Source organism: Taudactylus pleione, unplaced genomic scaffold (genome assembly GCF_031769625.1).
Source record: "Taudactylus pleione unplaced genomic scaffold, aTauple2 ptg000041l, whole genome shotgun sequence".
NCBI lineage: Eukaryota > Metazoa > Chordata > Amphibia > Anura > Myobatrachidae > Taudactylus > Taudactylus pleione.
Window position 1 is genome coordinate 45,757,405 of NW_028284443.1, and position 23,912 is coordinate 45,781,316.

General features: G+C 41.8%; 1 protein-coding gene across 2 annotated transcripts in view; it reads left to right on the forward strand.

The window, feature by feature from the left end:
• Nucleotides 1-23,912, forward strand: part of COL4A2 (collagen type IV alpha 2 chain) — a 308,996-nt gene that overhangs the window by 154,967 nt on the left and 130,117 nt on the right. For both annotated transcript variants that reach the window (XM_088458348.1, XM_088458357.1), the window contains exons 5-10: nt 5,936-6,070; nt 6,175-6,219; nt 15,960-16,076; nt 20,006-20,077; nt 23,222-23,257; nt 23,342-23,404. In XM_088458348.1, the coding sequence (XP_088314474.1) occupies nt 5,936-6,070; nt 6,175-6,219; nt 15,960-16,076; nt 20,006-20,077; nt 23,222-23,257; nt 23,342-23,404 (468 nt within the window). The remainder of the gene's footprint in view (nt 1-5,935; nt 6,071-6,174; nt 6,220-15,959; nt 16,077-20,005; nt 20,078-23,221; nt 23,258-23,341; nt 23,405-23,912) is intronic.

Sequence of the window (23,912 nt, forward strand, 5' to 3'; positions counted from 1 at the left end):
TGCCATTGTATCCTCCCTCAATAAACATCCTTTTGAATATATTACTACATCCTGTGACTTGTTGCTGAACCGCACACAGGGGGATCATGACAGGTAATCTCAATCAGATGTTAGTGTAGTGGGCCTCTGCTCAGCCCACACCTTGGTGGCCTCTCTGGAGAATGTTCACCATAGGCAAGTGTCTAGGTCGCCTATGCTCTGGGCAGACCCTGCGTTCTTCCTTTATTTCTACTGAGTTTGTAAATATCCAGTAAATGCAATTTAAAATAAATGGTATAAGAGTACATAAAATATTAACATAAAATCATTACTATATTGTCCCCTGAATAGAATTGCCCAATGCACTGCTGTACACTGCCCATCTAATAAATTAAATATTGCCCTGTTGGCTTACATGACAAGCATAAGAGTTTTTAATTTTGGGCTGGGTCAAACCCCCCCCCCCCAAAAAAAAAAAAAACTTGAATAAAGAAGAACATTTGAACTGTATAGAACATTTTATTTGATTGCCAGTAAGCAAGTGTAGCAATTTACAATACAGATTTTTGGTCACATATATCAGGTGCTAATTAGTTGTTTCATATCATCAAATATAACAAAATAAAGTTCTTTATAATGTCTCTTGTTTCACACATATACTGAATGTCCGTCCAAAATTTTCTGTTGCTCGTCGGACAATTTCACTTCCAAAGGTATATAGAAAAAAGAGAAAAAAGGCTGTATAGTGTAGTAATTTTTAAAAAATTTTTAATGACACATACACTCACAGATAAATATAAAATTCAGACTTCTTGCTATCACCTATAGCCAAGTCTCACTTATTCTGAGAACACTCAGAATTAGAACATATATAAAAAAGGAAATAAAACCAAACCAAACAAAACAAAGAAACAAAGAGACAGTATTCGCTACAATTACTGTCACATCCACAGTTTTCTCAACTTATCCAAAATTGTAAAAGGTTTGAACCGTACCGTGGCTAGCATCAGATTTGGTGCCCTTTAAAGAGTATAAATGGGAGAACATGTGGATATGCTGCCCAGCTCCCTTTGAGCCTCTGGATGCTGCCCACGGTCACAGGATTTCACCAGCAGATAGATCCCAGCTCCCAACGCATTTCGAGTGATGTCCACTCTTCCTCAAGGCTGTATGGTACCATACAGCCTTGAGGAAGAGTGGACATCACTCGAAACGCGTTGGCAGCTGGGATCCATTCTGTAACAGGTCATAAAAACAATATACCAAAGCATGTGCTACCTGTTGTTGTAAGTTTATAGTATTCATTGAGGCCATCAGACTTGCCCAGGTGGAGCCTAGATATAGCCATCAATACTTGGACACATGATCGCTGCTAAGCAACTCCCTCTGACTAGAAGTTCAGGCAACAAAGTCTCATAGCTGTAGTCGCCTTACGCTACCTAGAGACATATTCAATGATATGGAGAGTAAGTAATAGTATGGTGAGTATTGTATAGAGATATAAATAGTCCTGATGGAATACCGGCCAGGGCCGGTATGCCATCAGGATTATTTATACCCAATATCTATACAATATTCACCATACTATTACTTACTCTCCCTACCCACTCCATTTTATGTTTAAATATGTATAGTGTATTTAACCCTCTTTGTGCACTGTGACTCAATACCATACAGCCTTGAGGAAGAGTGGACATCACTCGAAACGCGTTGGAAGCTGAGATCTATCTGCTGGTGAAATCCTGTGACCGTGGGCAGCATCCAGAGGTTCAAAGGGAGCTGGGCAGCATATCCGGATGTTCTCCCATTTATACTCTCTAAAGGGCACCAAATCTGGTGCTAGCCACGGTACAGTTCAAACCTTTTACAATTTTGGATAAGTTGAGAAAACTGTGGATGTGACAGTAATTGTAGCGAATACTGTCTCTTTGTTTCTTTGTTTTGTTAGTTAAGTAATAGTATGGTGAATATTGTATAGATATTGGGTATAAATAATCCTGATGGCATACCGGCCCTGGTCGGTATTCCATCAGGACTATTTATATCTCTATACAATACTCACCATACTATTACTTACTCTCCATATCATTGAATATGTCTCTAGGTAGCGTAAGGCGACTACAGCTATGAGACTTTGTTGCCTGAACTTCTAGTCAGAGGGAGTTGCTTAGCAGTGATCATGTGTCCAAGTATTGATGGCTATATCTAGGCTCCACCTGGGCAAGTCTGATGGCCTCAATGAATACTATAAACTTACAACAACAGGTAGCACATGCTTTGGTATATTGTTTTTATGACCTGTTACAGAATGGATCCCAGCTGCCAACGCGTTTCGAGTGATGTCCACTCTTCCTCAAGGCTGTATGGTACCATACAGCCTTGAGGAAGAGTGGACATCACTCGAAACGCGTTGGAAGCTGGGATCTATCTGCTGGTGAAATCCTGTGACCGTGGGCAGCATCCAGAGGCTCAAAGGGAGCTGGGCAGCATATCCACATGTTCTCCCATTTATACTCTTTAAAGGGCACCAAATCTGATGCTAGCCACGGTACGGTTCAAACCTTTTACAATTTTGGATAAGTTGAGAAAACTGTGGATGTGACAGTAATTGTAGCGAATACTGTCTCTTTGTTTCTTTGTTTTGTTTGGTTTGGTTTTATTTCCTTTTTTATATATGTTCTAATTCTGAGTGTTCTCAGAATAAGTGAGACTTGGCTATAGGTGATAGCAAGAAGTCTGAATTTTATATTTATCTGTGAGTGTATGTGTCATTAAAAAATGTTAAAAAATTACTACACTATACAGCCTTTTTTCTCTTTTTTCTATATACCTTTGGAAGTGAAATTGTCCGACGAGCAACAGAAAATTTTGGACGGACATTCAGTATATGTATGAAACAAGAGACATTATAAAGAACTTTATTTTGTTATATTTGATGATATGAAACAACTAATTAGTGCCTGATATATGTGACCAAAAATCTGTATTGTGTGTTTCGTTCTATTAGCTGTTCTTGGTGGGGACAGTGGGTCACGTGTGGTGGCTGCTCCATATTAGATTGCGCCCGTGTCTTTTTCAAAAAAAAAATTTTCTCAAGTGTAGCAATTTGATTGCTTTATTCAGTTAATAAACCTATTTTATTTTAATGTATTTCTATTACATTCGTATTGATTTCTATTTATATTTTTTATTTTACTTGAATTAGCATTGCATATTTTTGTTAAACCAAAATCACTCCATTGTTATGAGAACCAAAACTAGGCCAGTCATGATTATGCTGTTCTGAGATTTGGAAAAAGAAAAAACCCTGTTTCGAATTACAGTTTCCTCCTTGGAAAGGCCTAGCCAAACAATTGTGTCATTTCCTTCAGCTCCTAGTTAAACATTGTTAGTACAAGGGAACACAACATTCTCAGATTTGTAGGATGCCTTTTATACTCTAGATCATGACAGAGCAAATATTTGAAGTCTGAAGTTGTGTTTGAATAATAAAAAAAATAGCAATAATAAACCCATGTAACAAGGTTTGGGAAGTACTACTTAAAAGTGAACATCTCTTATGTACCCTGGAGGCATGGGTTTTGAAGGTTGAACCAACTTTAGACCACAATCTGACCCTTTAGCTCAATCAAAGGGTCAGGTTTTCATGGGTATTTAAAGATTTGTGGATAGGGAAGAGACTGACGAGATGGTTGGCAATTCTATAGTTGGGTAGCAACATGAGAGAAATCTTGTAGATGAAGACAGTGGTCCTCACCAGAGGCAGATCTAAATGGGAGTGTGGGAGAGTATTTTGTGCAGTAGTTACAGATATTAAAGGGGTATGTTTTTGATGCCATGAAAGCAAGTAATTTGAATTGAAATCTGTAAGAAATAGGGATCCATTCGGTGAGTGGAATGTCAAGAGAGGAAAGGACCAGTAGCCTCAAACTGGTTAGGGAGAGGGAAGCTGGTTAGTTAATTTTTATTTGTGACTCAACTGAACATATATTGCAATACAGAAAAACAGAATGCTTTATTTGTAACAGAACATAATGTACTGTGTGCAATTCAAAACATAAGTAAGATTAACTTTAACATAAAAATGCATTAATATGACCATCATTCACAGAAAAGGGACAGTGCACAACACAGAGCATTCATGTTCCTGCCACACAAAACAGAGAGCATACTTATGACCACCATACAATACATAGGGCATTTTTGTGAACACCATACTATATAGAAGTTTTTCTAGTGACTGCAATAAATTACAGAGAACATACTAGTCACAATCATACAATACAGAAGTCATTTCCATGACTGTATGGCAATACAGAAATAATTTCTGTGACTGCAATACAATATTTATTGTTTTCCCATCCTCAAAAATAATTAAAAGCTACAGCATTATTGTAACAAATCTATTCAGTATAATTAACACCTGATAATAATCAACACCATCATCCCCATCATTAATAAATTCCTGTATCATAAAATTAATTTAATTCATATTCAGTAAACCCCTCTTTACCTCTGTCAGTCTAATCAAAAGAAGCCCTTCATCTTAATTGAAAGCATTAACCTGTTTGTCTTAATTAACTCCACTAAAGCATTAAACCCTTCACCCTCATAAAACCCACTCATAGCCTAACCCTTATACTTATTATTATTAACTTCCTTCAACTAAACCCATTACCCCAAGCCTACTTACCTGTATCTGTTCTGATTATCTTTTCTGTGCTGTTGTGACCTTGTGAGTGCTGTTGCCATTGAATCATAACCCAAGGCATTGACCAGTGCCCCCACCCCTTTCCAAAGCCCCTGGCCCCATTAGATCCAATTATGCAAGGAAATGGTGAAATTAAAGTAATAACCTTTTTCTTACCCACTGAACAGATTGCAAGATTTAGAGACTAGCTAGCCCTCTGACAGGTGTGGTATATTTGATATACTAAAATTACATATTTTTATGCACAAAAACATGTACAATGCAGTTCAAATACTAACAACCAACGTGACACCCATATATTACAATTTTATTGAGCAACTCAGTCCAGAATATAGCTTTCAGGTAACATAAATGGTCCATTTGGAGTGGAACCCTATTTGCAGTGGGATCTTGATTTATTTAGAATATGCCCTATTTCCCACTGAGGGATTTGTGTGGTGCCTTCTGAATAATTTAGAAAGAGTTGTTATGATACACAGAATATAGGTTTGTCTCGAATAAGTAATGAAACTTTATTAAAATGGCTTATCGTCGATATCTTATACTATTTCAAGTTTATATAATAATACGATGGGCTATAGGTTGGCTAAGCGTTTCTATGTATTTTCAGTTTCTCTATTCTGTTATATTGCTAACTGTAACTTCTGTTCTAAGCACTGTATATCAACAGAATATATTTATATGTTTTTCTGATGTATGTATTTTGGAATTCAATAAAATAGTTTTTCATAAATATGCCAATCATCAGTTACAGAACTACAAATCCCAGCAGGCACTGCCGCTATGGTTCTAAGACTTTCCATTCATGCAGGAATTTTAATTTCCACAACAGCTGGAGAACCATGAGTTATCCAATCCTGATTTACAATGTTGTATAAACATGTGCAAAAAAGTTACTAAACTATTCAAGGTATTCATGCCATCTGTGTAGAGTTGTCAGGTTAAATATATGTATAACAGCATATTTTCTTTTATTGATTTGCATAGTCTTTTTGTTTATTTTATTATAGAGGACCTCTTGTTTTACATCCTTATTAGAAAACTACTGTTGGGGTAAAGTTTCAGGCTCTTATTTATTTTTTGTTTTGCATAGGTTGTTTTAAAGTAAAAAATTATATATTATTATCACAATAACTTACAGCAGATTTACACAGCAGGGAATTAAGTTGGTAGTCCATGTGCTAAACCACATTGCCGTCTGTTTGTCTAGAAATGCTAATCTTACCTTACAATTTTTTTCTTCAGGGGCAACCAGGACAACTTGGAGATCAAGGTGACCAAGGGCCACAAGGACTTACTGGAATAAAAGGGTTACCAGGTCGTAAAGGAGACAAGGGTGAAAGAGGCCACCCGGGGGATCTGGGACAACTTGGAGATAAGGTAAACATGTTGTTTTTGCCTTCAATGTGCCACCATGTTTTCCTTATAAATTACTTTGTGTGTGGGGCATTTGTAAATACTTTTTACTGTTTTTTTTCTTTAAGGGCCTAAGTGGTGTCACCGGATTTCCAGGGGCCAATGGTGTACCTGTAAGTATAAGCGTACTATACCATGAATAAAAAGCTATTCATCTAAAGTAAAACATTGTTTGCAAAAAAAAAATACTATAGAACCAATACAATCAAATATACACATACATTTTCTTGAAAACTTTTCATGCAAAATACTGAATATTTAGAAACAGTTAAGTCTTCTGAAAACCAATAAAACATTGTATTTAATTAATGCTACATTGACACACTTACAGTATATGATGATGAGGGGTTAATACGAAGTCTGTATGCCAGAAAGAGGAGAAGGCATGGTGAATTTGGGACAGCCACCCTGTCTGAAATTAGGGAGATTTGAGAAGTGGTATCCAGATAATATTAAACTAAAGGCACCGGGGACAGATCTGGTAGAGAGAGCCATGTTGTAAATCAGATCTGTGTTTACAAATCATTGTTGTGACTGCTGTTTCATGGTTGAAATTATTAATTTTTGTTAATATATCTGCTAATCAGCAGCATATCCCAGGTTTTAATAGTAGCCCTTAGTAAAAGTCAAGGGAGCTGTATACGTCAGAATTTTTCCACACCTCAGAGAAAAGCCCATTATTCGTAATTACTGTATATCGAACATAAGTGCAAAAAAACGACCTAAACAACGATTTGCAAAGCACCTTACCAGTTTTGTGATATGAGGAAATATGTGACATTCCCCTTCTGTTTATGTGATATGAGGAAACATGTGACACTCCCCTTCCAGTTTTGTGACATGAGGAAATATGTGACATTCCCCTTCCAGTTTTGTGATATGGGGAAATATGTGACATTCCCCTTCTGGTTTTGTGATATGAGGAAATGCTGTATGTGACATTCCCCTTCCAGTTTTGTGACATGAGGAAATATGTGACATTCCCCTTCTGGTTTTGTGATATGAGGAAATATGTGACATTCCCCTTCTGGTTTTGTGATATGAGGAAATATGTGACATTCCCCTTCCGGTTTTGTGATATGAGGAAATATGTGACATTCCCCTTCCGGTTTTGTGATATGAGGAAATATGTGACATTCCCCTCCAGTTTTGTGATATGAGGAAATATGTGACATTCCCCTCCGGTTTTGTGATATGAGGAAATATGTGACATTCCCCTTCCGGTTTTGTGATATGAGGAAATATGTGAAATTCCCCTTCTGGTTATGTGATATGAGGAAATATGTGACATTCCCCTTCCGGTTTGGTGATATGAGGAAATATGTGACATTCCCCTTCCGGTTTGGCGATATGAAATATGTGACAGTCCACTTCCGGTTTGGTGATATGAGGAAATATGTGACATTCCCCTTCCGGTTTGGTGATATGAGGAAATATGTGACATTCCCCTTCCGGATTTGTGATATGAGGAAATATGTGACATTCCCCTTCCTGGTTTGGTGATATGAGGAAATATGTGACATTCCACTTCCGGTTTTGTGATATGAGGAAATATGTGACATTCCACTTCCGGTTTTATGATATGAGGAAATATGTGACATTTCACTTCCGGTTTGATGATATGAGGAAATATGTGACATTCCCCTTCCGGTTTGGTGATATGAGGAAATATGTGACATTCCCCTTCCGGATTTGTGATATGAGGAAATATGTGACATTCCCCTTCCTGGTTTGGTGATATGAAATATGTGACATTCCCCTTCCGGTTATGTGACATGAGGAAATATGTGACATTCCACTTCCGGTTTGGTGATATGAGGAAATATGTGACATTCCCCTTCCGGTTTTATGATATGAGGAAATATGTGACATTTCACTTCCGGTTTGATGATATGAGGAAATATGTGACATTCCCCTTCTGGTTTTGTGATATGAGGAAATATGTGACATTCGCCTTCCAGTTTGAATTCCTCTTCAAGAGTTGGAAGAAGCCAATGTAAAGACTGACAAATGAGCAGAATAGGACAAGCAGTAGCTGAGGCCAATGGAAGATTATAAGTGTCTGTGAAGGAAAAGACCAAATGCCATGGTGTTTGCAGTAGTAATGATGGAATATTATGAAAATGGGGGATTTCTCTGTAGCTCCCTTAGTATCACAGACATGTCACTACGATGAAATTGAAAGTAACATGAACAGCGCCGGTGCACGGTGTCTTGGCACCCTAGGCAAAACTTCAGCCTAGTGAACTGCCCCCACCCTCCACCAAAACCCACTTTCAAGCCTCTCAGATGAAAGGAAGCGGCATCTTAGAAGTTATACTGCCATCACCTGTATTTAGTACAACAAGAATGTCTCTCTCAGAGAAATCCTTATTATTATGATAGACAGACTCTGTGGCGCCCCTAGATCCTGGCACCCTAGGCAGATGCCTAAAGCTGCCTAATGGTAGAGCCGGCCCTGGATATGAGTTAAATATAGAATACAGTTTACAATGACAGCGGCTGTGCAGTGAGATAGGGAAATGGGTTATGGGGTAATACCGGTCACTGGTTGGTTACCTGTATGAGACCTGTTGTCCATGTAAAATGTGATCAATTAAACACTATTTATAGTGCATCTTAGGAGTTCAGGTTTTATGATTTGTTGACTTTTGTTTTTACTTTGTATGGAGGTCTCAGTTCAGCATTGCATATGTTACAGTGTGCCAGACACTGGCACACACTTACCGGGTCCGGCTTGAATCAGGTCATCTCAGAGAGAGAGCACAAGAGAGGGAACAGTCTTGGCACTTCAGCTTCAAGCTCCCCCCATTGTTTCATAGCTACGTTTGAGTCTCCAGAAGAGCCCATGCAGATCGAGAAGTCACATCTTCATACCGCAGACAGGGAAAGGAGGTTCAAGTATAAGCTGTGTCTGTACTGTGGTGAACCAGGTCATCTTCTTTCTGGCTCTTCAAAATGTCTGGGAAACGAGAAGGCCTGACTGATCGACGGGTGGCCAGATTAGGTGCATTTCAACACACGCCAAAAGAAAATGCTTCCTCCCAGGTTACCATCAACATGACTCTGGTCCCAGAGAAACCCTCTGAAATTATTAAGGCCTTTTTAGATTCGGGTGCCGATGGAAACTTCATTATAGCCAAGAAAGTTCAGGAGTTAGGAATTCCTAGTGTACCATTCCAGGTGCTACTCTGCATTATCAGTGTGGACGGGAATAAACTTCCTATGGCTACCATCCACTCCAGGACTTCAGAAGTCACCATGCAAGTTGGTGCTCTTCATAAGGAGTTCATTTCATTCTATATACTCCTGTTGGCTGAGTGCCCAGTTATCCTGGGTCTTCTGTGGCTTCGCAAGCACTCTCCCATTTTAGGTTGGAGCAAACCACAGATCCTGTGGGTTCTCAATGCCATAGGTCATGTTTGTCGTATGTCAAACCTCCACATCATGACATCCGGAGTTTGGTCATCTCTCCAGAATATCCACTTCCAGCTCCATGCCAGTCCCTCAGAGATGAATTCAGTAAAAAGACCACTGAGACGCTTCCCACTCATTGGGATTGGGTCTGCGCTATTGTTACCTGGCAAAATGCCTCCTTATGGAAGAATCTTTCCTCTCTCGCTTCCTGAGTCCCAGGCAGTGTCAGAATACACTAAAGAGAATCTGGAGTGCGGGTTCATCAGGAAGTCCAAATCACCTGCCGGAGCTGGACTATTCTTTGTTAATAAGAAATATGGAGGTCTGAGACAGTGCATTGATTACCGGGGCCTGAATGCCATTACCGTCAAGGACCGATTTCCCCTACCCATCATATCGTAGCTCTTCGATTGAATAAAAGGGGCAATGATTTTCACCAAACTAGACTTTTGCGGGGCCTACAATCTAAACAGAATCTGATCTGGGGACGAGTGGAAGACGCCCTTTAATACTCGTGATGGTCATTACAAATACTTAGTTATGCCTTTTGGATTAAGCAATGCTCCAGTTGTTTTCCAAAAATATATGAATCATATCTTCCGGAACCTGTTATATAAGTACGTGGTGGTATATCTGGATGACATCTTGATATTCTCTGAAGATATAGTAAGCCATTGCCAACACGTATGTGAAATACTGTCACAACTCCAGGCCAAACAGCTTTTCTGCAAGCTAGAGAAATGCTCCTTAGAGCAAAAGGAACTGACATTTCTGGGGTACATCATTTTGGGCTCTTGCCTTCGGATGGATCCAGAGAAACTCACTGCCATTGTCAACTGCCTTCGTCCAATTGGGTTGGAAGCAATACAACTCTTCCTGGGTTTTTGCAACTTCTATCGCCAGTTCATCAGGTACTACTTGTCCATCACAGCTCCCATCATTGCTCTTACCGAGACAGGTCAAGATACCTGGGTGTGGTCTCCTGAGGCAGAAGAAGATTTTGTACTTCTAAAGCAGTGTTTTATTTCAGCACTCATTCTTAGACAACCAAATTGTGACCAACCTTTTTTCCTGGAGGAAGATGTCTCCACGGTTGGATTTGGGGCAGTGCTGTTGCAGAAGGATGAAGAGGGCAAGTGGTATTCCTGTGGGTTCTTCTCCCGTAAGTTCTCAGCTCCAGATAAGAATTATTCTGCCTGGATAAAGAACTATTAGCCATAAATTTGGCCATTCAGGAATGGCTATACTTGTTGGAGGGAGCAAAATTTACGGTGACTGTCTATACCGATCACAAGAACCTGACGTACCTCAAAACAGCTCACTGCCTAAACTACCATCAATTCAGATGGTCATTATTGTTCGATCGGTTCAATCTGGTGATTACCTACCTGCCAGTTAACAAAAACATGAAACTTGCGTGCTTTGTGGCAGTTAGCAACAAGGTCAAGATTCCATCTGGGAAAACATCATAGCTCCAAAACTCCGGTCTAAATTACTTCAGTGGTCTCATTCATCACGCTTCACTGGCCATTCAGTCATGAAAAAAAACTCTGGAGCTAATTCTCAGGAATTATTGGTTGACGACAGTACGTTGTGATGTCAAAGACTTTGTGGAAGCTTGTACTATCTGTGCACAACACAAGGTCCCACCTCACCCTTCCTCTGTGTCTCTATGTCTACTATCATTGCTTGATCGTCCCTGGTCCCATATATCCATGGACTTTGTCACTGATCTACCATCTTGCCAAGAGTTCAATACTATCTCGGTAAGGTGGACAGATTTTCCAAGGGTGCTCATTTCATCCCATTAAAAGGTTTACCCTCTGCTCCAAACTGGCAAAAGCATTCATATCAGAAATCTTCAGGCTGCGCTGGTCTAAGAGCACGGGGTACAAGTTACTTAAAAATTCTGGAGGTCACTATGTAAATTGTTTGGAGTTAATTGGAGTTTCTCATCAGCCTATCAGCCCCAAAGCAATTGTCAGACGGAGCGACTAAATCAAGATCTGGAAAAGTCTATTCAATTGTATGTTTCAGTCAATCAAGATAATTGGGTAAGAACACATGCCTGCTGTTGGCTGAAATTACCCACAATAATCTGTTCCATGAGGCATCAGGTTACTCTCCCTTCTTCATTCAATACGGTCTGCATCCTGTTTTACCGGAGTTACCAGACCCCGGTCAGTTTCACTTCCAGTGATCCAGGGTACAGTGAACCGTTTCCTCAAGATTTGGAGACATAAAGAGGAATTTGTGCAAGGCCTCTTCTAAGTACAAACTGTTTGCGGACAGTAAGAGGAAGAAGGGTCCTTTACTAAGTCCTGGGGACAGAGTCTAGTTGTCAACCAAACATCTGCGATTGAAGGTTCCTACAATGAAGGTTCATTGGGCCTTTTCATATCCTTCAAGTGATCAACCTGGTGGCTTACCGTATGGCACTGCTAGGCATGCTTAAGATACCAAATGTTTTCCATATCGCCCTCTTGAAACCGTTGGTTCCTAATCTGTTTTGCGATCCTCCTTTGGCTATTCCAGTGGACCACCAAGAGGAATATGAGGGGAAACAATTTTGGATTCCAGAATCTCTCAAGGTACAGTTTAATTCCTGGTGGACTGGAGAGTATATGGTCCCAAAGAACGCTGCTGGGTCAAGACTTTGGATATTCACGCACCTCAACTTCTTTGAAATTTCCACCAGAAGTTCCCTGGCAAGCCATTTGTGGGGTGTTCGGTGCTCACTCCTAGAGGAGGGGGTAATGTCACAGCGCACCAGACACCGGCATGCACGTACCAGGTCTGGCGGCACTGGTCAGTAGCAGGGCAGTGGGCGGGAAATCCCCGGCACCCACTGCTGTGTAGTCCTCCTCCTCCTTCCGGCATCCGGAGGCATGGTGTGGGCGGCTACGGCTCCCCTGGGGCTGCACGCGCCGACCTAAGTAAAATTTACAGGTCCAGTCCCTCCCAATGAGATGTAAGGAAGTCACTGGTAGCACTCCTTTACCATACTCCAGCGTTCCCAGTGATACATTGTTTGTTCCTGACCTTGGCTTTGTTTGTGACCTGCTTCCGTCTCCTCCCTAGTACTTCGCTTGGTATTCCAGTTTTGACATTGGCTATCCTCCGTGACCTGCATACATCTTCTGCCTGGTACTGTCTTGTTCGTTCGGTTCTGACCCGGCTTGTCGACTATGCTGTATGTCTTTATCGTACTCCGCTTCATCCAGAGTACATCAGCATCTGTTTTAGGGAACCTAATCTGAGCGTGTGTTGAGCATGCGGGGGTCCCTGGTGAATAGCGCTGGCAGAATAAACTACGCCTCAGTAATAGATCTCGCCAGTCCCAAAGTACGGGTTAGCATCCACTACCCATCTGTGAGTTGCGAAAGCATATATGCATTGAAAATGATGTTTTTACATTTCACATGATGTTTGTCATTGTTACCAAATAAGAACGGACAACACCGAGTTATCCACAGAGACATAATTGGTGAGCTGACCTGCATTCAACTCTGCTTCTAATAATAAGTTCATAGCTCTTAAGGGTATAGATAAAGGCATACGGCCTAATACGGTGGTGTACGGTAATGCCACTGCAGCTGCAAATTTGTATGCAGCAGTTGTGTGAAAACATGCAAATGTAGTAGCCCCCTGGATTTGCATTGAGACGCCCGCCGGCAACTTTCCATTTCCACTGCAAATCAGTCGATTATCAGCCTTCTGTATTACCCCTTGGTCGAGCAGAATGACCTGACAGACCAGAGCCACAGAGCCATTTTTACTTCATACGGGATCACAGTCGCAGGCTGAGACACGCCCTGAAAACAGGCGCGACATGCCTGCGTTAGAGTCGCCACCCATGCCTGCCAATAACTTTGCAAATAAATGCTCACTGTGAGCGACAACGAAAATGAAACTTGACGCATGTGCAGTGTGACTCAGAGGCATGCGCAGACCACCGATTATCTCTCGCTGCGTAATCATCGGCATCACATCCATCTCTGAATCAGGCCCATAGTGTATAGGATAGATAGTGAACAAAAACAGTACGGACTCCTCTATTTTTGAATGTTCCTTTTAGTTAACTGACATTAAAGGGCCTCTGTTAAATAGAAGTGGATCCAAAATTGAAAAAGATATTTATGTGATATACAAATTTATAAGTATAAATAATCTTATCCATATTAGTGCATCTTTTCTGCTATGTTATCAGTCATTAAGTGGTCTATTCAACATTCGGACCCTGATAATTAACGTTCCTTCTCGACGCAAGCGCCGGAGCAATTCATCTGTCTCCCTGAAGTGCTTCACTGCTCCTTTCGGAACATTGAGACAAGTGCGCATGCGTGACCTACAGGTCATGCATGCGCACAAGAGCCCCGACGTCCGGAGCAGGACAGGAGCGGAGGGATCCAAAAGGATCTCTTTTGCGACCTGGGACTCCATAGGAAAGGAGTAGGTAGCGGAAGCACTTACCATATGAAGATGGCGAATGCTACCGCAATCAAGCTCCAAAAATATTGTATTTCCAGAGCTTGACGAATTCTGTCTCCATACTAGTGTATGGGGACAGCTGGCCATTCCGCGAGAGAAAGGTAAGCAGGAGATAGCTATGAATACCGGTGCGGGAATCACGACACCTGTCAGAATCCCGGCGCCGGCATCCTGACCGCCAACATCACAAAGCAGTGGGGTTAGGGGGAGGGTAAGTGGTTAGCGTTAGGTACTAAGGGGAGGGCTAGGCACTAAGGGGGGAAGGGTTAGGTTTAGGGTGCGGGGAGGTTAGGTTTAGGCACTAGGTGGGGAGGTTAGGTTTAGGCAAGGGAAGGGAGGGTTAGGGGGAGGGGGAGGGTTTGGCTACCTACTGACAGGTGTCGGTATCCTAACCCTGTCAGGATGCTGTTATCAGGATTTTGACTGCTGGGATCCCGAGCGCCGGCATCCCGTACACAACCCATTCAGAGATGGATGCAATCATGGAATTTACGCAGATTGAGCGATTGTTTTCCATTGTACACGCGTGTAAGCCATACTGCGCATGCACAGCAATTGAATTGAGATTATGCTCGCACAGAGGATTCACTCGCAAAGCGAATAACAGGTAGTCAGCGTTTGGGCGAAGTAACGGGGGGCTGATAGCCGTGTCAGGACAGTTTAAACACTGTTTTCAAGGTGTACATACATTAGCCACTTTGTCCTAGCTCACAGCAGGAGAGCCCTCTGCGTGTCTGGAAACCGTCTATGTGTCCGGCGGGATGTGGTTAGCATCCTGACATCCGGGATGCCATCTGCCGGAACACCAGCATCGGAATCCCGTCGCCAAGACAACACCGGTGCCGAAATCCCGATATGGCTTGAGATGCTGATCCCGGCAGACGGCATCTCGATCGTAAGGACACCAGGGACAGGTAAGTATCAGCCGCCGGGGGGGGGGGGAGAGTTAGGTTTAGGCAGCTCGGGGGGACTTAGCGTTAGGCTATGGGAGGGGGGAACGGGAGGTTAGGGTTAGGCTCCGGGCAGGGGCGGTTAGGTTCAGGCACCACCGGGGGCTCTAAGGGGGGAGGGTTAGATTTAGGCACTTTCCGGGAGGGTTAGGGTGTGGGGTAGGGAGGGTTAGTATAAGGGTGCAGGAAAGGAGAGTTAGGGTTAGGGGGTAAATAGGACAGGGGAACATTATTTACTGTTCCCCTGTCAGGCTTTCAACCATCTGGTGTACTGACAGCCGGAATCACGTCCATCGGAATTTCATACCGATTCCGTGTGTGGCATATTACTCTCACTAAGAAGGCTGATGGCCGCATCATATGAGATGCTTTCATTGGGTGTCTCTAAGCACTGGTCGGCAAGTGAGTCAATAGCATATTTTTGCAATTCTGAGATATCGCAGTTGCTATTGCATTTGTGTCCACCTCTGAATCAGGCCCTGTGTTTGAAAAATTACAGCTAAGAGCTGATTGGTTCATATTTTATCTCTCTCCACTTTATCTCTCACCACGCCCATTATGTTCAGCAAATATGATCAATTTATATGGCACCATAGTGTTTGATTATTATTACCGTCATAGTGTGCAGTACAAACTGCAAGGGTTATTAGTGCACCTTCTCCATTGCACTCTCATTTGCCTTAACTAGCTGGGGCTTATGTGACTATAGTGGTGACTATATGCTGGTCTTACAGCAACATTCCTAATAGGACACACAGGGTTTATGGTAGTGATTTAGTGCAAACAGATGTCACAGTAAGTTTTGGGTGCTAGGCAATGTCTCAGTCACACACAATGGGTCAGCTGTGCAATGTAGTAAAAAGCAATCTGAAAAAAGAATCTGAATTATCATTATAGTAGTTTGCAAGTTAGTGGTAAAAATGAATAAGTGAGGTAGTGCTGAAGACTCCAGGCTGTAATAAGTTAATAACATTTGTAAATTATATTATTCTCAGGGTCACGTGGGACAAGGTGGTCATAGAGGAAAGCCAGGACATGATGGCTGCAATGGAACGAAAGGTGACGCTGGTGAGGCAGGGCCACAAGGGCCAAGTGGTCACTCCGGTCACTCTGTAAGTACCACCTAGAGGTGAAATATGAAAATCTTTCCTGGTTACATGCTCAGGGATTGTGTTTCAATAATGATAAAAAAAAGAAAACAACATTTAAATAGATGTAAATGTGGGAATGTTGTGTGACATATTAGTGAAAGTCATTTATAATGTAAAAAGTGTAGTGCACCTCCATGTGCACACCCACAATATAATACATTAACCCTCATTTTTCTGCTTTGGTAGAGGGATTGATATTCCTTTATGTACTGTAATAGACATATTGTGGTAGTGTACGGACATGGTTGGGTACGGGATGCCGGTGCTCGGGATCCTGGCAGTCAGAATCCAGTCGCCGGAATCCCAACAGGGTTAGGATGCCAACAACTTTCGATCGGTATCCTAACCTTACCCCTCTCCATACCCCTAACCTTAACCCTCCCTCCCCAGTGCCTAAATCGAACCTCCCCCCCCTAGATCTTAGATCTAACTTCCCCCACCCTGCACCCTAAAGCTACCCCTCCACCTGGTGCCTAAGCCCTAACCCTCCCCCTAACCCTGCTACTTACCTTTGGAGTGCTGGCGGTCGGTATGCCAGCCACGGGTTTTATGACCGCATCCCTACGGATAAAGGGACCCTGTATGTATCTGGAAATGTTAACTTTTAATTAGATTACTTTTGTATACCTGCTGAGCACTGGAGGCATTCTGAAAAAGTCACTCTGGCCCGGGATGTACTAAACGGAAATGCATTTCCATATGTACTAAGGCCCGGACGCACTTTTATCGGTACATAGGGTAACGCCAGAAAAACCTGGCGCTACCCTATAGAAGCCTATGGGCTTCTTACCGCACCTTGCTCCCGCCGGTTCGTTGCTGCCTCGCCACCCCGCCGTCGCCCAGCGCTAGCCCCACTCACCTGCTGTCCATGGTCGCCAGCCTGCGCTCCTCCTGGGTCCTCCGTCTCCACCTCCTCCTAAGCTTCTTCCGGGTGCAGGGCGGAGGAGGAGGGGCCCAGGGCTTCCTGCACATGTGACAAGCAGGAAGCTCCCGGGGCTCGGAGGGGGCGGGGTCCCACGGAGACCCCGTCACCGGGCGTCGGCTATTTCACAAAGGGCAGCTCTTATCGCAAGAGCTGTCCTTTGCGATACTAATCGCATATGTTAGTACATATGCGATTAGTAAGGTTGCGGCGACTGGCGGAATGGTCACCGCAACCTTAGTACATCCCGGCCTTTGTCCTCAAAGCCTTTTAGACTTCTGCCTATTTGCCACCAAAGGTTTGTGGTACTGTCAAAGCTTGGCCAGACCTCTTTCATTTTACTTAATTGAATATGGGATGCAGGGACGGATTAAGGCTTGTGGGGGCCCTTGGGCAACTAAATTGTGGGGGCCCCCACCAAGCCACACAGAGCCTACCCCTACCACAACCACCCCTGATCACTTACCTTCTGGCTCTGTATTGTGAATGCAGCAGCACAGTCTGCGCTGCTGCATAGAGCACAGAGCGGCTTCTGAGGCCTGACATCAGTGATCAGCTTCACGGATATGATGTGTCACGTGATGCTGATGAGGGGACTTGGGAGCCGCTCTCCACTCTATGCGGCAGCGCTGACTGTGCTGCTGCATTCAGAACACAGATCAGCGGCAGCTCAGCCCTATCCGGGAACAGGTGCCAATGGACAATGTTCTCGGCAGGGTCACACTGATCCTGTGTGGGCAGTGTCAAATGCAGGATTATTTTGGGAGGTTTAACATATATGTGTGTGTGTATATATATATGTGTATATATATATGTATATAACACGTGTGTGTTAAATATGCACACACACATATATATAATATATATGTAGCAAACATACTGTAATATGCAGTATTATATATAACATACACACTAACACACACATATACAGTATACACACACATAAACACATACATACACACTAACATATACTTACACAGTATACACACACTAGCACATATATACACATTAACACATACATACACATATATACAAACCAACACATACACAGTGTACACACACTAACACATACTGTATATACAATAACATACACATATATACATATAAACACATACATACATATATATAAACAATAAAACAGTACACATACACTTACATTTTATGTAGCTGCTGCTCACTTTATTAGGCTCCGTGTTGGCTCCGCCCCCACTTTGGTAGCTGGGGGAATTGGTCTATCAGGGGGAGTTTCTAGGTACTCAGAACCCCCCCTGTGTGCTCTAGTGGTGTGTGCCCCTCTGTGTGTGGGAGCTCTGGGATGACCGCCCGTGTCACCTTCCCCCTTTAATCCTGATGGGACGCCTAAGAATATCATCATGTTTTTAAGATTTTGTCCTGCAGCGGATGCACAAAAAGTGTTTCCATAGCAACTCTACAAGACCAATGTCCTGATATACTCCAGGTGTGACACATATATATATTATATATATATATATAGGCATAGTGATGTCATAAGCGCACAAACATAGTTCTTTATATTGCCTATTGACCCTTCATTTCATAAAGCACTATTACAATGGAAACTATAGTCTAACAATTGCTATAATCTAGCAATTTGCTCCTGAACAAACCATGTTGCAATGCAAGCGCGGGCATATTTAAGGGTCAGGACATCCCTTGGCACAAATGTAATGACCACCCCCCTCCGCCCAATTTTTTTCCAATGTTTTCATTGCTTGATTATAAGCCCTAATTTAACAGTAGGCAGTATAATATAACAATAAAACTAGCTATGACCTATGACATTTCATTTTAGTTTTAATTATGTATATATTTTTACTAAGTAGGACAGCTTACAGCAGGAATGGGGAACCTCAGGTCTGGGGGCTGTATAAGGCCCGCGGAATCATTTGGTCTGGCCCTCTGAGATTTTTTCTGCTAGTCTCATCTGGCTGCAGGGTACCTAGAATGGCACCCTGCAGCCAGAATCTATGCAGCAGTGCTGCCTGGGGTGTCCTTAGGATGCTTCAGACAGTCACACCGCTGCCCTTACAGCTCCCCAGAGCATCCTAAGGATACTCTGGGCATTGCTGTAATCACCGGCGATTGTGGCCCCGCCCCTGTGTGACGTAACATGGAGGGGGCGTGGCCTGCACCAGGCCCGCAAATAATGTTATATATATCAAAATGGTCCTCAGTAGAAAAAAGGTTCCCCACCCGTGGCTCACAGGGACATTCTGCTCATGTCCTACTCATCCACACTCCACTGAAGATGGCATACGGAATAGTAGACTGGAAATATTTTGTAGTTACTGGTAAATTTCAGACTGACAGTACTAAAACAAGAGTCCAAGAGCCGCCCTTCAACAAGTGGCTCCCCTAAACACGTGCATAATGGGAAAGTCACCACTGAATGCAAGGGCTGCTTTTGCATGTACCATAGCAGAAACTGAAGATTTAGAATTAAGCTGAAACACACCCCTTCCCTACGTTTCAATGCACATTTTCAATTTACCCCATCTGCAGTGCAGTATGGTTTTACCAAGGTGCAAATTTGCCTTTAAAAAAAAAAAAAAAAAAAAAGTGTTCCTTAACTCTGCATAAGCCCCTGATGTGTCTAATCAACAAAGACCTACTCTATCATTGCATCCTAGTTACTGTCATGTTTTCAGTTACAGTTCAGTTGAATGTATTAGTCACATTTAAGGATTTAGAAAATTTGTCATGACTGCAAATAAATAAAAGCAAATATATATATGCCTATTGCCTACTAGTGTAATATTGAAAAATGCTGTAACCAAGCTGAAACATCAGTATTATACCATCAATACTTAGATACATAATAATCAAAAGTTTCATGTTATATATTTAATAGAAATGGTATACAGATTAGTAGTGATAATCTTCTAAATAACCTGGATTTACTTAATGTCTGTTCCCAGTATGTAATACATTTTTCTTGATGTTACAGGGCACACAAGGTGTCAAGGGTCAAAAAGGTGAACCTTACTTTATAACAGCGGAACAAACAAGTAAACTGAGAGTAAGTGTATCATTTATACTGCTAAAGCAGACTTTGTCTCAGAGGATTTATGAAGCCAAATTCTTTGTTTAAATGGACATTATCATCTAAAGTGTAACATGTAAACAAACTTAAAAAAGCATATTTGTTACTTACTTGTTATTGCTTTATTACATCTGTTTTTTGTCTCCCAAATCTCAGTGGAGGGTCCCTTTACACTGTGCTGCATGCTTGATTTAAAGCAGCAATTTAGTTTAAGGCAAAACTAGAACCATTTTTTGCAAATGTGACTAATTGTCCATCCTGTGCATAGCCTCATTCCAGTTTTGGAATTGTCCCTTGAAGAATACTCTGTGCAACAGGAATTAATAAAAGTGCCAATTCAAATGTAAGCCACTTTATGCCCACCCCTTTCATGGTGTATGGCACTCTCCATCTCCAAGCTATGAGGCCACGTTCTCCGGTTCCTGCACAAACCTTTTTATGGATCGGTGGAAATCGCATCACATTTCTGGAGTTAAAACCCCCAACTAATGGATAAATTGTTTCTTATCATAGGTTTATATATGACCTCATTTTCATATGGTTTAGCCCTTTTCAGTTAAAAAGTTCACTATGAAATATGATAAGGATCACATCAGTTTTCTGACATCACTTTAAGAGGGAAGATGGAGGGTACACTACAAATGGACATCTATGTAAATATGAATAAGGGGAATGCTACACCCGGAAGCATCGTGAACACACACCATTTGAGAATGAAATATAGTAGATGAGGAAATAAGAGATATATTATAGCTGTGAATTTTGTTATTTTAGTCAAATTTTAGAACAAAGTCAAATGACAGAATAATATTGAGACGCTGTAAGTATAAAAAAGTATTATATTCATATACAGTACAGTATTAGTCTCAAAGATTGACACCCTCTAGTGGTGAGAGATGAGAATAGAAAATAGAGGATGCGTCTGGTCAGATAACAATAGTTACAAACTTTAATGAGAGGAATAACTGTAATACCAATCTGATAGGAGTACAGTAGATTACATTCACAGAATTGTGATAACTTGAGTCTCTTTGGGTATAGTTTCAATGTGCATAATAAACTGTGATTGGATAAAACTTCCCAATAAAGGTATTGGGCCTATTTATTAATCCTCTCATCCCTGAAAATCTTGTGGCGTTTAAGGGGAGCCCCAGATTGATAAATATGGCTGAAATTGCATTCTGTATAGTTGACATACTGTACTGTACGAGCCCACCAATGATAACTAGACCCTATATGAGAATATTGTGATTGTTATACTGTAGTATGAACATAATAAATGAAAGAAAGTCTGGGTAAGTGAAGCAAAAAGATAAAAGCTGAGCATTTGTTATTTTTAAACGCAATACAACTGAATGCAACATTGACTCATAGCCCCATGTTACGTTTTGTATCTCACCCTGATGAGCTAGAATAAAGTCGTAACAAAGATTATTTTAAATGTTTGAATAAAAAGGTGGTGTTTTAGCAAAGTAATTGAAACTCCTGATAACCCCAACACATTGGTGTATCTATAATGGGTGCTGGGTGTGCGAGGCACACAGGACCCTGGGTCCAAGGGGGCCCACACTGCCCACCTTGCACCCATATAATTATTATACGTACCTGTCCGGAGTTCCACGTGAGCCGGTGCCGCAGACTGAATTCACCAGGAAAAATGGTGCTGCGCCAATTTTCCTGCAGATTTGCGCATGCACTCTAGAGATGTCTCCAGGAACATAGTGTGGACGGAATGGTAATTAATTAGCAGACATCGGCTGAGGTCCATACACACTGTACACTCAACGATACTAAAACAATGGTATATCGGGAACCAATCGTGCAGGTTTTGGACCGACCATCGGGCCCTGGTGCAGACTACACACTAATCAATTATCGGGGCAACGACCCAATATCCATCAGGTCAGCCTGAAAATTGTATAGTGTACTTAGCTTTAATTATAGTAACATTAAATGTATCTGATTAAAAGTAATAAATGTTCCTGCTTTTGTTACTGATTAGACTTCACATTAATAGTATGTTTTATAATTGTTACCTGGAAACATTCACCAGTATTACATATAGATCCAACATTCAGTGATGTTATAAACTTAATATGTAGAAGAGGAAACATTTATACTGAACATGTCTAACAAATAACTCAGAGGATGTAAGCCATACTAAGCAGAACAATTCACTTAGAAAGAACAATTGTAACTCCAGGAGTATAATTTATCTCCTTTCCTGTCCGTAAGGTAAGCATTATATCAGGCAAACAAATAGACAAAATTAGGGAGCATTTAGGTTATCTTAAGAGGATATGTGTATCATACAGTTCCATCATACAGTTCTATAAAGATACACATGGAGGACACCTGCCTAGTCTTGCACCCATGATGATTGAAAACATAGTTTACCAAGATGGGAAACTGAAGCAGTTTGTTGTCTAAGAGGGAAGATTTTTAATACCAGATTGTTTTAATTATGATTTTCAGTTGTCCTTATTCTTATAATAAGATGTCTTAATCTTATTTCCGTTGAATACCTGATCTGTAGGCAATGATACATTCAATTGTAAACAGAATGGTACACTTATATAATGATCTCTAATTTCAATTAGATTCCTGATTTTTAGTGTACATTAGTAAGTTCATTTAAAATATGGTTATTTGTTATGTATTCTATACACTTCTTCATGTATACATCCTATTAATTCTTATGTTAGCATTTTTTTATACTGTATATTCATTATTTTTTCTTTACTAAGATATCCATATAATTTGTTCGACTTTTATGTGTCTGTGTTTGTGTGTATGAACATTTCTATGCAGGTGTATTTATATGCATTCATGCCTATATTTATTTGTATAAATCATTATATTATTTATCCTTTTACATGGGATACGCATGTTTTTTATGTACACCTATATACTCTATTTTGAACTGCAATTTCATGCCTATGGTCATGCCACAAAATTGCAAACTATTCTAGATTAGGCCCATAGTCTTCCTAATGATTACTAAAGCAAGGGTATTTCTAAGTACTGATTATAGCGTAATATATCTGTAACCGCTTATTTCCAGGAGATTTGGTCTCACTATTGTATAATATAAACATATTTTGCTGTTTCTTTTTGTAGGGGGACCCTGGTGAACCTGGATATACTGGAAACCCAGTAAGTGTTTGCAGATAATGTATTACATTTTAATTCAATGGGATGAACACATGCAACACATTTATTGCCTAATGTCATCTGCAGGGTCCAAGAGGTCTACCTGGAAGAGTTGGATCCTTTGGCCCTATGGGCCCTCCTGGATTTCCTGTAAGTATATTTCCCAGTTCTGACAAATTAGGCTACAATGTCTTCTCAAAAGCTAAGTACAGATCAGAATAACTAATCCGCAGGGGCGTATCTACCCATTGGCCAAGACGGCACTCGCCAGGGGCGCCAGCCAAAGGGGGGCGCCGTCTGGCAGTGCCACCCATGGTCAGGGGGTAGAATAAAGACAGGACTGCCGGGGAGTCCCAGGTACGTCATACTGTAGTATATTTATCCTGCTACTGTCCGTCCAGGGCCTGGCAGCCGCTGGTGAGTGAGAGGGAGTCACCCACCCCCTACTTCCCGGCACCTCCTCCTCACCTGCCCCAGCACCTCCCCGCCCATCCTCACCCAGCCTCCTCCTCCCTGTCCCCGGATCCTCCTCGCTCCCACTTGCCGCTGGGCACCCGGGACCGGATGTGGGAGGGTACTTGCCAGCTGCTCCTGTGCGGGCTGACAGCGGGACACCTGGCCCCACGGCTGACTCTCTGTCGCACATGCCGCCGGGCAC